The sequence below is a fragment of the Lonchura striata genome, chromosome 1, assembly GCF_046129695.1.
Source record: "Lonchura striata isolate bLonStr1 chromosome 1, bLonStr1.mat, whole genome shotgun sequence".
In the NCBI taxonomy this organism is placed as follows: domain Eukaryota; kingdom Metazoa; phylum Chordata; class Aves; order Passeriformes; family Estrildidae; genus Lonchura; species Lonchura striata.
In genome coordinates this window covers 115,968,156-115,985,039 of record NC_134603.1, presented here as the reverse complement: position 1 = coordinate 115,985,039, position 16,884 = coordinate 115,968,156, and the positions used below count along the sequence as shown (strand labels likewise).

Sequence of the window (16,884 nt, the reverse complement as noted above, 5' to 3'; positions counted from 1 at the left end):
GCCAAAGAACTTGATAACACCTTTATAAAACAGGATTAACTTCTCCCTTACTGAGACCTTTTGTTCCAAAGCAAATCCCTATATTGCTATATTTCACTATGTTATTTTGGCGCCTGATTAAAAAATTTAAAATTTAAATTAAAGGCACCGTTCTTTAAAGATCAATTATTTCAAGAAAACAAACCACTGCTCTGCAATGGTTTTTATGTTGCAAAGTCTGCACGTTATTAAGCCATCCTGGCTACGCTACTGCTGCGCTGTAACAAAAGGATTTACAGGTGGATACCCAGCACCCAGCCCTACACCTGCGCTGGGAACCGACCCTGCCCCGAGGCCCCTCTCCTCCCTAGCCAAGCCCGGGGTTACCCGCGATGGGGAGGCTGCAGGAGCCCCCGCATGAGGAGGAGAGTGATACGCGCCCCGAGCGGGGCAGAGCTGCCCGCTTCCCTCCTCCCAGCCGCTCCCGAGCCCCGCAGCCCGCAGCCCGGCCGGAGCGGGCGGCAGGAGGGACCGGGCGGCGGTGTCCCGCGTTTACCCTGCATCCCGGCGTCGCGCTGCCAGCGGGGAGCAGCGGGGCCGCTGCCGCAGCCGCTATAAATACCCTCGGCCCCGCTATAAATACCCTCGGCCCCGCTATAAATACCCTCGGCTCCGCCGGGCGCCCCTCCCGCGGGGCAGGGCGAGCCGGCGCGGCCGGGACGGGCGCGGCCGCCAGCCAGGGCCCCGCGGCCGCCCTACAGCGGGATGCCCGGGGCTGCCCTCGTTGCCAATTCGAGGGGTTGTGGCAGTCGCTGCGGGTGACAACGGGCTCGTTCCGCCGCCTCTAGAGCCGGAGCCGGGGCTGCGCGGCTCCCCCGCAGGCGGGCAGCCCCGAGCAGGGCTCGTCCGGCCCGCTGCCGGCAGCCCGGCCGGGCACCGCCGCCCCCCGCCCAGGGGAACGTTCACACAAACAAAGATTCGGAGCTGGAAGGGATCCACAAGGATCATCAAGTCCAACTCTTAAGGCTACACAGGACATTCTCAAGAGTCACACACTGTGCCCAGGAGCACTGTCCAAATGCTCCTTGAACTCTGTCAGGCTGGTGCTGTGACCACTTCCCTGGGAAGCCTGTTCAGTGCCCGACCACTCTCTGGGTGAAGAACCTCTAATATCCAACCTAAGCCTCCCCTGACTTAACTTCTGGCCATTCCCTCGGGTTCTGTTGCTGGCCACCACAGAGGAGAGATCAGTGCCTTCCCCTCTGCTTCCCCCCACAAGTAAGCTGCAGGCTGTAGTCAAGTCTCCTCTCACTCCTCCAAACTGAACAGACCAAGTTTTAAGGGCTCTGGATGAGTTGTGGTGGGCATCCCTGTTCCAGTTAATTCCACGACACCTGCCCCGTACAGTACGGCATAGGCCTTCCTAATCCTCATCCCTTTATTTCCTCCTAATTACTATCTCTTAAAATAAATTTCCTCCTAATTACTACCTTTTAAAGAAAAAGCTAAACAAGCTTTGGTTTTTTGAGCACTGTTGTAGCAGGAAGGTCTGGAAGTGTCCAGAAATGACCTACCAATGTGCCCAAAATTGCATGTCTCCCTTAAAATCAGATCATGATTAAAATTTGACAGAGATGTTTGGAAGTAGTGAAATAGTCAATTCACACTAGCAACCTAATTTTTCTTATTTGCAGGGAAACAAGTGTAGCCCTTTTGTAGCTTAACAGCAGATTCTACCAAGCCATTAATAACTTGTACAATTGGAGAAGGTAATTTTGTAACCCCATAGATATCCTACACTGCAAGAGATAAGTATTTGAACCTCATTTTGATAGATAAAAGGGATTGGTATTACTAAATTAAGAGTCTGTAGTTGCCTGGGAACAACCAATTGTGGTCTGATTGTATTCATCATGTGTAAAAGAAAGACAGCCCCAATTAAAACTATATATTTCTGCTGCTTCAAAGAGCTAATTTCCCCAAACTAAGAATAACAGTAGGGACAGCTGACAAGGAAAAGCATATTTAGTGTGAACGTCAAAAGAGAGGCTCTCATAAAGCCTCTATTAAATGGCCAAAAACTGTGACTTTGCAGTCACAGAGAGCAGTAACTTTATCATAAAACCTCAAAGGTGGCAGTCAGAAAGCAAATTTAATACAAAGAGAAATTATATAAATTACAGTTGCTATAAATTGAAGTTACAATACCAGAAATTAATAATTTAATAGGCAGTAAAAAATATCCACGGTTGTTGCAGCTAAAGACAAACAGGACATTTAAAGTGTGTTAGGAACAAAAGAAAACCTAGTGATGATACTGGCCCATGTAGTAAATGTAGTGGTTTTGTGCTGATGTGTAAAATGTAAACATGTTTAATATGTACTTCTGTGCTACAAAAGAAACAAGTAGATCTATCTCAAGGGGATTATGAAGAACTGCTCCAACCTTTTGGCAATTAAGGAAGGTAAGAATCATGATTTGCGAAATTCCAAAAGGGTGTTGATCTTATACCAGTAGTCAAAAAATGAACAAGTGCAATGAGAAGAAAATACAGGCCAACACTGGCACTCTAAATAATAAAGGGAGAAATATTTAATTTGAAAATATTTCAAAGAAATTAATAGAAAGAATTCCAATCTATATTATGAAGACCAGGTCTAATCAAAATTCTCTAAATTCATTCTTCAATTAGATTGCTTGTTTGGTTACATGCATACTGATGGTTCAGATTTTAAGTCTGAAAGAAAGCATGGTACCCCATGATACCATTAAAGCAGATGTTAAATTGACTAGGCCTTGCCTAAATGACTGATGACAAAAAGCAAAAAAAGTAAAGGAACCTTTGTTGAATGGATACTTTTCTCTGAAAATTACCCCAAAAGGAGAAAAATGACAAAGGTACCAAGCAACCAAGTGAAGTAGTCTGAATTGAGTGGCAAAGTGGATCTTGTCAAACAAAATACATCTACTATAGCTAAATCCTGTAATAAGCTTGAAGGATTGTAGATATTGTGCACTGAGCAGGTGATGGCACTCTCTGGAAGCAATTTAGGGGATGTAGTCACCAGCTCATCCTAAATGCTGACTGTGATGTTGCTAAAAGGAAGGATTGACCTGCATCAAGGGAGTAGGAAAAAGGGAACATAGCTTTCTCTCTGGATATATCACTGATCATACCAATCTTGCATACTGTGTTCCTGCCCATGTTTTGAAAAAAAAGCTGTTGAAAAATAGTAGAGGGGGCAGCTTAAGAGCTGAAAATGTGATTTGAGAGTTGAAGAAAAATGCTGCTAAGTGAGACGTAAAGAGCACAATCTGTTTATCGTATCAAAAAGATTGACTTGATTACAGCATATAAGTACCTCGATGCAGAAAAAAATACTGCATTCTGAAGGGCTCTTTAATCTAGTAGAGAATGGCATAACAAGAAGCTGAGGTAGAATCTGAAGTCAGACAAATTCAAATGTAGCAAAAATTTTTCTTTTTAAGGTGACAACACATCACTGGAGCATCTAATAAAGACACCAAGAAATTTTAATGGCTTTGTGTCCCTCAACCAGGACAAGATGCCTTTCTGGAAGACAGGTTTTAGCCAAATGCAGGCTACTGCTACTGCTCTCACTGCTTGTACATGTGTGAAATTTAATGACATGGATACAGAGGAGGATACAGAGGGGGATACAGAGGAGATCAGACCATATAACTAAAGAGTCCTCTGTGTCTTATTTAATTTTTTCTTTTTATTCTAAGTAATAATAAGAAGGGTTGGCTACCAGTGAGCATCTGCTCAAGGTGGTGTTTTTTATCAACTGACTGCAATCAATCTGAAAAAAATTACTACCCCAAGTGTGTAGGATCCTAAATGATCACAGTACATAACACATTCTTGGCAAGCAGCATTCTTTTCAATATGAAAAGACAATCAACATTAGTCACATATTTTCATTTGTCAGTGCACTAAGCTGACAAGATTTCAATTCATTTGTGTCAAAAAGGAGCTCAGAAAAGTTTAAGAAGCTGAAGGAAAGGGCAGCAGTATGAATCCATTAAAAAGACCAGCCATCAAACCTAGGTAACATGGTAATTAAACACAAACTTTGAAATGCTGGCAGACAAACCAGACAACCAATTCAATATGCAATATACATTTGTAAATGTATATACATACTGAAAATGTAAATATACATATTCAGTTTTAAATATTTACGAATTTCTTGACCAGTATGTGCATAAATGAATCGAGTTACCTCACCTGAAGCTATGATCCCCCATAATGAGCTGTGGTGTGCAGTGAAGACTAAAAGGTTTGACATGATGAGTAATGCCTATCTCTCTGAAAGCATCCAGGACCACACAACTGAAATGTGTTGCACATAAACTATTGAGAACTGTATTAAAATATTAATGAACTAATGTTCTTCTTAAATTGTTGTATTTGCCAGGATGTGAACTTGCATCTTCTCTCTGCTGCTTACCAAGCTGATATGGCAAAGTTACAACATAAACTTGCTGGTGTTACAAAGCTGAAAGGTCTCAGTGACCTTTCTGATTTCGTTAACTTTTCCCCTGCCTGAAGTTTATTCTCTGAGCACAAAACCTTTTGAATAAATCAGGAACCTCCTCTAAACTACGCAGAACACAAATGCTGTAAACAAATAGTTAACACGGAAGTTTAGAATAACAAATCATTCTTTACTGAAGGAAGAAAGAATTGTAGTGAAGAGGGATAGTTAATTTTGCAGATCAGGTGTAATTCTTTTCAAATACACTACTCTAAAATTCAGAACAAGGATGCTTTCCAAACAAAAATTTAATTTTAACCAAAAGAGGCTCAAAGATTTTGTAATGTCTAATACTGGTATGCAAATTTTAATACCATGTGATTGGTTCTGACTTTTAGAAATTCTTTAGAAAAATGCCAGAGCCCTTAGATGGTCTTAAAGATGGAAGCTTTTAACCTTACCATATATTCAACAAATCTAACCTGGAAGGTGCATAAATTAGGGTCTCAGCTCTTCCTCTGTCTTTTCCCTGAAAGAAGGTGTGGGCTTCATTTTTAGAATGAAAAAGAATTCACAACTACAAATGGAGAAAAAAAAAAAGTTGCTGGATCCCTGAGCTTGTGAAAATCAGATCCAGACCCGAGGGCATTAATAATTGAAGTGTCATGGTTACCTCCATTGGTGTCAACATCACCTGTGGAACTCAAACATTAGTAGACTGGTGCAGGTAACTGAGACAGGGAAGAAAATGCATTAAGGAGCTGAAGGGCATTCATTACCTTTTTGATGCCTAGAGGAATAATGTTGCTGTGCTAGTAGAGGCCAGCCAAAGGTGAAGACTAATCATTCTACACAGTAACATGAAGAAGTAGTAGCTAGTAGTAGGTTCTCAAGTTGCAGCATTGGATGCCTTCAAAGGAACAATATGGCATTAGATGGCTGGCAAAACACATAGTTCAGAATAACAAAGCAACAAAACATCAGCTGCCAAGGTTTGAACCCTCAGCACATCAGCAAAGACAACAAAGCCAGCAGGAATTTGAGAGTACTGGATTTAAGCAGCAGTACAGGAAGCTTTCTGGAGATATTTTTCAAACCAGAGATTAGCAAATGTCATTTCCTTGACACAAAAATAGGCCACATGTTCTTTTGGACAGCACATCTGCAGCTGCCCAGAGGTCACATACATAATAAAGACTGGATGGAGGGAAGTTGGGCAGCAGATCACAAACAGGAAAACCTCCTGGATCACTACAAGGCAGGGCGAAGATATGACAAGTGCCAGGACTCTGCTGTCCCTGCTGGTGGTGCCAGAGGCAGGATGAGCTGGAAACAGCAGCCTAAAAGAGTCAAAGGCATTGGAAGGATTTCTCAGCATTCCACTACGGATCTGGGCTGGACATCCAGCTCAGGCCTGGGGCAGCCTCATGCTGCTAGGCTTATCTCAACTTGATGCTCAAATGGAAACTTACTCCACTTGTTGGCAAGGCTTTTGTGGTTTCACAGACCCAGCTTAGATACCCATGTTGTGCATTTAGATCTATTAAATCACATCTGTATTTTCTTGAAAAAGAAAAAGTAGGGTCTGTCTTTAACCATTCAAGGCTGACTGTTGTTCATTCAAGCCAATAATGAGAATTACAGATCTGTTATTATTCCCATGTTTAATAAAAGCAGCCATGCAACATATATTATTAAACAGTAGACTGCCTACAGTGCCAGATCCCAAAATTAAAGTACTGTTTTTGAATAACTGGTATGTCTTGTACATTGTCCTTTAATCAATCTTGGCAAACCAGGTCATGTCATATCCCTTCTCTAATGTTGATTTTGGTGGGAGGTAAAAGAATTTAAAATCCCTTAGGAGGAGGAACCTCTCAAGATTTGGGAATCAGCATACAGTTTCACATCTTCATGGTGCAGTAAAGCTTAACAAATCTCATTACTCAGGTTTATGGAGTTACTTGTCCCTTCTGTAATTCAGAAGGATTAAATAGCTCCTGCAAATTAAAAATAGGAGGAGCAACCAATTAGAATAAAGCTTCTGTTTGCCATTTGAATCAGACAAAGAGGGAACAGGCACAATAAGGAAACCACAGTAGAAAATTGCAAAAAAAGTGAGGATATAAAGATAAGACCCTAATTTTATCTGAAGATCTCACTGATTACAAAGAAAATGTCTAGACAAGCTTCATTCTTCTGATTTACAATATTACCAAAATCTTTTCATAGATATATAAAAATAGTATAAAAAAGCAAGGTAGTTTCATACTCATTATGCATCTGTATTTGATTTATTTTAATAAACAAAAAATATACAGACATGAACATAGCTTTTGTCTTTCTATTTTTAATGCAAGACTCTTAAGCTATTTAGGAGACAAAAGCCATATGTGAATATTACAAAAGTTGAAGATGAAATGAGTAAATAGACAGGTTTTCTCTCCTCAGTCAGCTACATCCTAATTAGATTCTCTCTAAATTTTTTATCAATACTGTTGAATCAGGCTTCACTAGATATTCCTAAGACAATAAACTCTGAAGGGCACAGAAGTAGAGATGATGAAGCAGAGAATGGGCAACTCTCCATTTTGACATTTTGAAGTGTGAAGAATCATAAGAAAACCCTATATCCTTAGTTTTTTCGCATAAAGTAACTTACATGTTTATTCCACACCTAAAAAAAAAATTATTCCTTTGTGGTTCTCCAAAAAAAAATGAAACTGGGAAATTTTGGGAAGGCTAAGTACACGCCACCCTGAAATAGCTTTGCAGCAAAGGCTGTAATTTTCACATTAGCAAGTCATAAAGTAAAAGGCATGAGTATTGTTTCTAGAATCAAGATTTAGGTCCTTTGTAACACACAGCCCCCAGAAGGTAACAGGAGTCCAAGAAATGCACTCCAACAGGTCTAGCACTCCATCCAGTGCAGCTCATTGTGTGGAACCATTTGGAAGCAGACAGACACACCAGACTGTAAGTGAAAGACATCTCCACTGTCTTCCAGAGCATGTAACCATGCTAAAGAGGGTTAATGCTTCAGCTTCCCATCTCTGTAATCTCCAGGAAAGAATGAAGTTTATATCAATTCAAGACAGATTTTACATGAATTCTTTCCAGTTGCAAAACAAGAGTCACAGACCACATAACATTTAAAAAGGATGCAAAGCAGCAGGTGATTTCAGAACCACACTGAGCAATGTTATTTAGCAAAAAACTAGCCTCTGGGTTCTGCAAATGAAATTACTCCCAACTCTCACTTCCATGGAAAATGTAGAATTCTGTGTACAAACAATGTACACCAAGCTGCATGAAACTGCATTTGAGGACAAAAAAATCTTCTTTGAGCCATCTTCAAACCTGATTTGACCTTTGACAATTTCACTGCAATGAGAACAATTCCTTCTCTTTGTGTGAACACCTGTTATAGATAAAGAAGTCTGAGGTAAAATGAAATTGCTGCAAGCAGGGATTATAACAGTTGATGTCATGGCTGGAATACAAAGACTAGGAACAGACAAGAAGCAAACAGCTGTCACCATCCCACACCCAGAACAAAGGGGTTTTTTAAGGGTGGCATGTTTTAGATAATGTGAATACTGCATGTAGATTAGAGAGACAGTTTTAGTTAAGTGGCTTACTGCTTTTCAGTGTTCCAGGAGAAATGGAGCAGCAATAGGGAAAGGCTATATAGGGCCTTTAAAGGCTATAACTTCAGCATAGTATTAGCCATGTGAAACCAGAAGGCACTTTTGGCCTATGTCTACTCTCTTGTGCTAGCACAGGCAGTGTTTCAATGGCTCCTTTTTGTCTAAGTATACACTTTGTTAAAAAGCACAGCTACACCAAACACTGTGATTGTGACAACTAAAAGTGGTTCTGATATCTAAGTCCCCATGCAGAAACAGAAGTGACCACTTATTCCCCACTCATTTCCAGTGGACACACGTTCAACTGCGATTCGAGTCTGTCCTGTAGCATCTGGTTTTCACACAGCTTTCACAACACAGTGCAAATAGGTAGCATATGTGACAAGCTGACCTTGCAAAATCAAGTTTAAGACTAAGAAAGAGATGACTGGAAGCTGGAAAATCTTTTTTTTTTTTTTTTGGTTGTTATTTCTCCAGTAGCCTTTTAGTAGCAAAGGAAATGGTTAGTTGGTGACAAAGCATCTTTTCTGAGATCAAAGGAGATCAACAAGAAATAAAAGCATCTCTCAGGCCAAGAATTATACTAAGCAGCTCACTCCTCTTAGCATTCTAAGCTTTTACATAACTTTAAAAGTCCCCTTTGTTAGAGTAAAGAAAACAGCCTTTCATGCAGCCATTATAGGGGACAGGAAAGTCAAAGCAACACCAATGTGTTGCTGAAAGTTATGTTAACTACTATATTCCTGAGAGGTCAAAGGATCTGAACTCCCATTTCCTGCATCCCTGCATATGGAGCACATTTCACACTTTGAACTTGGGTCAGTGAACTTAAATTAAGACAGGGCAAAAAAAAGAAATTTAAGTCCCAGCCCCTAAGAGAAAAGCCAAATTTTTGTTGCTGAAACACTATAATCCCTCTTGCTGCTCCTCAAGGACTCAGAAGACCATATCCTCCAAAGAAAACGCCACAAAAAGTGCCAGATGTTTCTGCTGATGGAGCTGAGACAAACCTAGGACAGGTTTACCTGAGGAAGGCACTGATGCAAGATGTGGCACTTAATGAGTGTAGCACAGCTTCATTCCTGGACTGTATCCTTATGACATGGATATCTTTGGAGACCTTCTGTAATACAACCATTATATAAATAAAAAAGAAGTTGGAGTTTCTAGGTAGAAAAGGCAGTGTGTAAATATGAGGAAATAGAAAAATCTTGAATAAAATGTTGTTTTCACTGTTTTTAGCTACATTTTCAATTTGGCAAAGACACAGCTGAAGGGCTGAACTGGAGCCCATGTGCTGCCATTTCCTTCACCATCAAATGCTTTTGGAGCACTATTAGATATTAGGATTGCGTGAATTGGTCTCCTGAAAACAGAAATTCATACAGTAGTTTTGAGATATTTTAGGGAGAAAAATAGAAAAAACTTAGCTGAAAACCAACAATTGCAACTTGAGGGAAGTGTTTTAAAATCCTGGATCTTTCAGTTATGTAGACTCCTTCATGGGATGTGCTAATATTAGGCTGCTCAGGCAGGAAAGAGGAATCATTCCCAATACATTTTTTTTTAATTTAATAATTTAAAACTGATTTTCTCCTGAGACATCATCCATTCAAACTTTAGCTGCATTCTTTGCCAAGACATCTTTTCTCTTGGGGTCTCTCTGGATTGCACAGGTAAAGAAATGCCAACAGTGACTGCTCATTCAACCAGTTGTACTAAAAATAGTAGAGATGACAACACTGCACAATCTTCTGTACTTGTCAAAATGGAAGAATACAAAGACTTACTCTACAAGCACATCAGAAGGAATTGAGACAAATTACTCAGAAAATACAAGGTGAAATGGAAAGAAAGTAAAATGAACTTTCACCTTGTTTTAAAAAATACCCTGGTAATATATTACAAATAAACTGAACTCTAGGGGAATATCTGACAAATATATAAACCAAGATGCATGAACATACACACTATTAAGAATTAAATAAAAAGAAAATGCATCATTTTAACATATTCTTTCAGTACCTATTTACATATAGCAGTACAGAGAAATATATCTAACATATTTAGACAAAAAGACGCCATTAAATTCTATACTTCACAACCAACTATAGTACATTAAACCCAGTTGCATTCGGTTCTGCATCATAACCATCCTCAAATATTTAATGCCAAGAGCAACTTAAAACCAAACTATGCAATTGTACATCCTCTGTGTTGCATCTTGCACATAAGCAACCCATTTTGAAAGGTTTGTCTAGATACACTTCTGGGATCAGCATAGCAGTTCAGATACAGAAAAACCAGCACAACCACTGAAACAGATTCTCTTATCACTGATATTTAAAGGTGTTAAATCATTAGATTAGACCAGACTTTTAAAATAGAGCTACATCTATTAACACAAATAATTATTAATCATGTAGATATTTGATTTCACTTCAAAGGTCAATCCCTATAGTTTAAAACTTCTCAATAAATAGTATAGCTCCCTAATATAAATTTACTTACTGTAGCAAAATTAGTTATCTCAGATTACTTTCACTCTTACAAGATACTCTTTAAGGCCATTTGCTTTTTTTTACAGTGTTTGGCTATCACAGGATAACACTACTACCATTTTTGACCCCTCTTTGTAAATGCACAAATAGAATATAATCTTTAATCTTATCCTCTTGTAAATCAGTTCATTTATGGGGCAGAGTCACATAAGAGATTTTGTTCCATTCTGGATGCCTTGGTTTCTTTACAGATGTCAAACAAATTCCTGAGTATTCTTGGTACTAGAATGGATGTAGTAACTGTACCATTAGAGTTTTCAAGAAAAATCTCTGTAGACAGCAAACAGGACTTTTTGCTTGACTGTCCCGGTGCTGTGTATCTTGCACACTTAACTGCTCTCATTTTCTCAGAGGCTAATTTTAGGAACTGGTTTAATGAAAGAAATATCCCAAAGAGTACTCTCTTTTCCTTTCCACAGCATATATAAATTTGTTGGAAGAAATATTTGAATGTCTGACCCAGTCCAGAATCATTAGGAAAAACCCATATTTATAATTTTGTTACTCTAAGGCTTTTTTTAGTATTTTCACAACAATAAAAATTAGACACTAATTTGTTTCATAATTAGGCAAGCTATCAAAAATGGAGAGAGTTAATTAGTATTTCTCCCTTACCAGTCCAAGAAAAAATTCTATTCAATAAAAATGTTGCAGCAAAATTATAAATAACAGAACTCCATTCAGGAAGTTTCCAGATTCTAGTCAGCACTAAAAGGAATAAGGAACTTTTGGTATATTGACGCAGTATAAACCAAATTTTTCCCACCTGTTGGAAACTATGCATGAGACTTTTCAAAGGTTTGCAACTCAGAGGTGAGTTTGTCTGTTTGGGAACTAAACAGACAAGGGATTTGTGTGCTGCAGTGCCATTTCCTATCCAAGGACAGCATAACTACCTATGCTTTTTTCACAATCTCCTCTTCTCTGAGTCCTGCTCCATAGTACAATATACAATCTCTTGGTGTAAAGAATGCACTGAAGTTTTCACTTGATTTCTTGTTTACAACGTCAACACTTCTGCTTTCTTCTCTTTAGTCTAAAGGCTAGAAGCATATGACCCTTAGCGGCCTTGAAACCCCAAAGTGTAATTTTAACAGACATGGTGTATGATAAAGACTCTAAAAGTTAACCTAGTTTGACAGCAGCCCCACCTGAAGGAGTTTAATTTATAAAAAATGTATAAGAAAGGACAGATTTTTCATCTGATCTGTGCTACTCTAGACAACAACAGAAAAAAATAAAATAGACACATAGAGTGATAACATAGGAAAACAAGCTTACATGACTCCTGTGCTAGTCTCTAATGAGCTCCTTCTCCCTTACCCTGCAGAGAGATCTAACAGAAAAACAAGCTAACATTTAAAAGAAAAAAAAGGTTAGCTTATTTTCAGAATATTGTTTTTTACAAGATTTGACACTCTCTCTAACAGTGGGCTAATGGTCAACATAAGATGCATCTGAAAGCCTGTGTCCAGTTTCTTGTGTGTCTCACTATCACTACATCTAAGATCATCAATACAACAGAATCTAATTAGCTGTCTCAGAAGATAGAGGCCAGTAAAAAACAGAATGGACATGGAGGATGAACAATTGTCCAAGTCAAGATGCATCTTGCTCAGGCACCAAGAGTTAAGCTGGTCTCCAGGAATGAAGCCAAAAAATCTTTCCAAATTAGATTGGAAAGAAAGGTTTGGAATGTTTTGGTCTCTATCAATAACGTGATGGATTGTTTACTTTGTAGAACCTTCTAGACTTCTTTAAAGGACAAATTCTCCTGGTACTTTAGAGTCTGAACACACTGATATTGCCCCAGTCTCTTCTGCTTTTTTCCTGTCATGTGGTGTGCTTTTGTGTTTCTGCCTTTTATATTAGTGCTCTTTGTTATTACAAGTTTGGGAGATGTTCTGTGGCTCCCAGGATATACACAGAGTAGCATTTCTGTTGACTTACCTGTATTAAACATTAATCAAAGGCTGCCTGCTACTGCAAAGGACAATATTTGATGGCTGAGGTGATTCCTTCACAACTCTTCTTCCTTCAAGGTAGTCTTTACAGATTATGCATTAGGCAACTTACTGTTCAGCTCAAAGGGAGCATGCTCCATACCCACCCTGCCCAGCCAGCAAAAAGAAAGCTAGACAGTTTCCAGAGCCATCAACACAACATAAACTCAATATTGCTATTAAAATAAACAGCAAAAGCAGAGATTTCTTGGTCTGACTGCAGCTGCTGCTGTTTCCACCCTCTCCTTTCTTACCCCAGGGAATCAAACTTCGCACTGCAGATATTTCCGCAATACATCCTCCTGCCTGGCTGCCTGGTATTTTAACACCAGGCTCAAAACAACACATGGTCTCCATCTACCTTTTTCTTTGGGTGATTGTAACCCTTTGGCTCCAGATTTTAATCCCTTTCCTCCTGAAATTTGCCATATTATTTTAGACATTTTTTCACCTCAAGCTGTCATTGTCACATGCACAATTCCAGAGCCAGTGCTGAGGGCAAACAGCACAATTCATGTGCTACCTAGATCCTGCCCTCAACCTGTCCAGGAATTACAAGGAGAAATGCTGTTCCCATATGAGTCAATAAAATTAATTACTACTAACTCTAAAAGTCAGATTTTTCAGCCTTGGTTTACTGAAGCTCCAAGTAAAGCACTTTACATTGAAAGCTTCCCCTGTGGCTGCCAGCAGAGGACCTGAAGCAATTAGCAAGGTATTTGTAGGAAAATACAAAGGCAAAAGTGGTTCCATGCTCATGCACACCCTCCTTCATCCATTCTCCTTCTCCAAACCATCAATATACCTGACCCACTTTCTAACTCCCTGTTGTTGCAGATGTTGCTGATGCAAAGCCTGCTTCAGCTTATTGGGAAGATACATTCATCAGAGAAATAATGCAGTGCAGCAGTGTCTTCTTTTGTCAGGAGCAGCTGGAATTATTGCTTATTTGGTGTCACCCCAAGGCATTCATAATTAGGAGCAGAAGATGTGTGTGCCAAGATAAGCTGTAAAAGACACATTTTATGCCAAAAGCAGGTTGGGAATGTCTTTGTAAATATGGCAAATGGTTTCATTTATACCTTAATGAAGGCACTTTTCTTGGATTTCATTTTTGCCATTTGCATAGAAGAATTTGATCTGCTGCAATAAAGATTCAAGTAGCACGTATCTATGATGGCGAAGTATCAAAATCCATTATTTCAGTCTGCAACCCATTAATAATTTTACGATAAAGAAAAAAAATCTTCACAACTTCTCACAATTCTGAGGATTTAATTTGACAAAGAGCCTTATTTTACATGATTTTCAATTAATTTAAAATTAATTTCAACATGAAGAGTGTTAGCTTCAACCCTGCTCAAAAATTTGAAAACAAAATCCTGTGATGCCCCAATGCACCTGATAGTTGGCAATACCAAGGGACACATTTCCACTAAGATGGCAGACTGTGGATGGAAATGGCAGAGGCAGGGTACATGTTATTTTTGCCAGGTTTCCCACTGCAGTAGTAACTGCTGGCAGAGTAGCAATCAGCAAGGAAACGATAATACCTTAAACCTATGCAGCTGTTTTCTTATCAGCTGACTTGGCCTTGACTGCAAACACATAGTTCTATCAGCCTCACCAAGTGGGTGATAAACTGCTAGCCCTTGTCACATTTCCTTGCTTGGACATGGTCTAAGTAGAGGTATCTGTGACAAAAGGCTGCATCTAGCTCAGGCTTACCACCAGGACTGCGCTCTGTGGTTTCCCAGTGGGACACCTTCCTGTCCTATTCTTTCCTGGGGACAGGCTGAATAAACCAATGCAGCAGTCTCTGAACAAGCCTGTCAGGAGCCTCCCCATTGTCAGAAGGAATCATTGCTACTTATTACTAAACAAGTCCTGCCAAACCTCTGTGCAGGACTATTCCCATGCATCTGACAGCACCAGCCATTCCTGTGAGCAATGCAGCTGGGAATAATTGTGCTACAAAAGTCTTCAGTGTGACACATTGCAGGCTACTGATTACTACCACCTTTTTTAGTCCAAGCCTCACTCCAGTGACCTCTTTGCCCACCAGTCATAGCCAGGAGCTCCTTGGCACAGTGGCTTGGTGAAGGGCTCTGCAGAACACTGGGTGAGCATCTCTGCATCATCTGCATGTGCGAGTGCAGACCAGTCATACCCCAGAGGTTCAAGTCTTGAGTTTCATTACTTAATACACAAACATCCCAAATGACCTCAAGTGCCTCTGTACAGTACTCAGATAAATCCCTCTGCCAAGATCAAGTTGCAGGGGCAAGAGACAATCACACATGACACAATACCATAAAAAGCTCTTTTCTCATACCTCTTCCTGGATAAATAAAATTTAACCTCCAAATCATCAAATGTCTTTAAAATTTTAAAATAAACAAAAAATATATGTATTTCAAATATATTATAAATTTCATTCTCTATCAGAAAGCCTTTTAACTGGAGTTTTCCAGGAAAAAAATGACCTGGGATTAACAGATGACTTTATATTTTAACCCAGCTGAGTGGTGACCATTATTCTTGTAAAAGCAGAAAGATAAATTAATAGTCACAACACAGAGGAAGAGAACACTGATACATTTTGACACTTATGACTTGCAGATCAGAGACCTATGAAAACATTACTGTCCTGTCAAGATTTTAAAAAAATGAACTGGATGAAAATCACCTACAGTGTTCTAGTTAGACTTATGCTTCTCTGTCTATCCCTGATATGCTACATGTTGAACTTCTGCTTCTTCCCTTTGCAACTGAAAGTCAAAGAGCGAAAGGTCTGACATTCGTTGCTGGGCTGTGCTGACCATTAAACAAATTAACGAGGTGACACAAAATGTATTTGTTGGGTCACCTCATAACTGAGATGAAACCCATGCATTTTTAGGGATGAAAGGGAAAGCATGTACCGAAACACAGGATTATGACCACATGATCAGAATTGTACAGGACAGAGTACCTTGAGACAAAAGCCTGAAAGGACTTGGCTCAGAGCAGCCATGTGCAAATGCAGAGCTTCCATGGGAATAAATTATCTTGGCCCAAAAAAATCTATTTGGAATTCAAAGTGGGGCAACTCTTCAAAGGCAAAAGACCATGTGGTCATAGTCTTTTCTCCTTCAAAGGAACAAACTCCACTTACACATGCATAGTCACAGACTATGTAACCATTTCAAAGACAATGGACTTTGTAAGTGGACTAAGTGGACTAACTTCCACAAGGTTTCCTTATTACTGCTGGAAATTGTAAGGCTTTGATAGCAAAGGTTCTTTTCTTTGTTGGTCCACCTTGTTGCTAATTGGCTTCATTATGGCACTACCATCACAGTGATCATCATTACAATGTATTGCAGTAGAACATAAAACACTCAAGTTCAATTGTAATAATTAAATACTGTAATATATATATACACAAAAGAAATTCCTTACTGTTGAAATTGGCCTGGCAGTGGACACATTGCCCAGAGAAGCTGTGGATGCCTGGAAATTTTCAAGGCCAGATTGGATGGGGCATTGAGCAAACTGGTCTAGTGGGCAGTGTCCCTGTCAAAGTGTCCAACCTGCGAAGAGTTGGAGCAAGATGATCTTTGAGGTCCTTTCCAAACACAGTGTAGTGGCTTTTAACCATGTGAAAATGAGCTAAGCTACACTTCCTGGCCCCAGCTTTGTCTAGCTTTATAGACACTGCCCCAACAAAATATTCACAGTACTGTGCAGCAGAAGCCCATCTTAAGGCCAAATTGCTGAACTAATTGCCAGCTGGAAAGCCTGCATTTGTTGGTGTTGAATCCAATGACAGTCAGAGAGGGACTCAGTAGCATCTTAGACTTTGCAGTACTCTTACAGCTGTGCTTATCTACCAGACGAAGGGCTCTGATCTTTCTGTGAGCTCACTAAGTCTCCTCAGTGAGACTGAAGCAATTTTAATCATTGACATGTGGCCAAAAAGAGCTATTAAGAAAAAAATAGTTCTCAGAAATAGAATAGGTATATATTTAGGTATGATAGAACTAGAACATTTTCCCAACAATAGAAATCATATGACACTGCTCACAGAATCTGTAAAACTTTCACGGAAGAGTTCAGATCATTAAAGTTTAGTTACCAAATATTTTTTTTCTTTTTTTTTTTTTCAGGAGGAAGAGAAATAAAAAAAAAATCTGTTGCATTTTG

The 16,884-nt window shown here is 39.5% G+C and overlaps 1 protein-coding gene across 1 annotated transcript in view; it reads right to left on the bottom strand.

The window, feature by feature from the left end:
* GADL1 (glutamate decarboxylase like 1) overlaps window positions 1-618 on the bottom strand; it is an 81,717-nt gene extending 81,099 nt beyond the window's left edge. Inside the window, exon 1 of the mRNA XM_021525866.2 lies at window positions 536-618. Within this exon, the coding sequence (XP_021381541.1) occupies window positions 536-542 (7 nt within the window). The 5' untranslated portion in view covers window positions 543-618. The remainder of the gene's footprint in view (window positions 1-535) is intronic.
* Window positions 619-16,884: the final 16,266 nt, after the last annotated feature.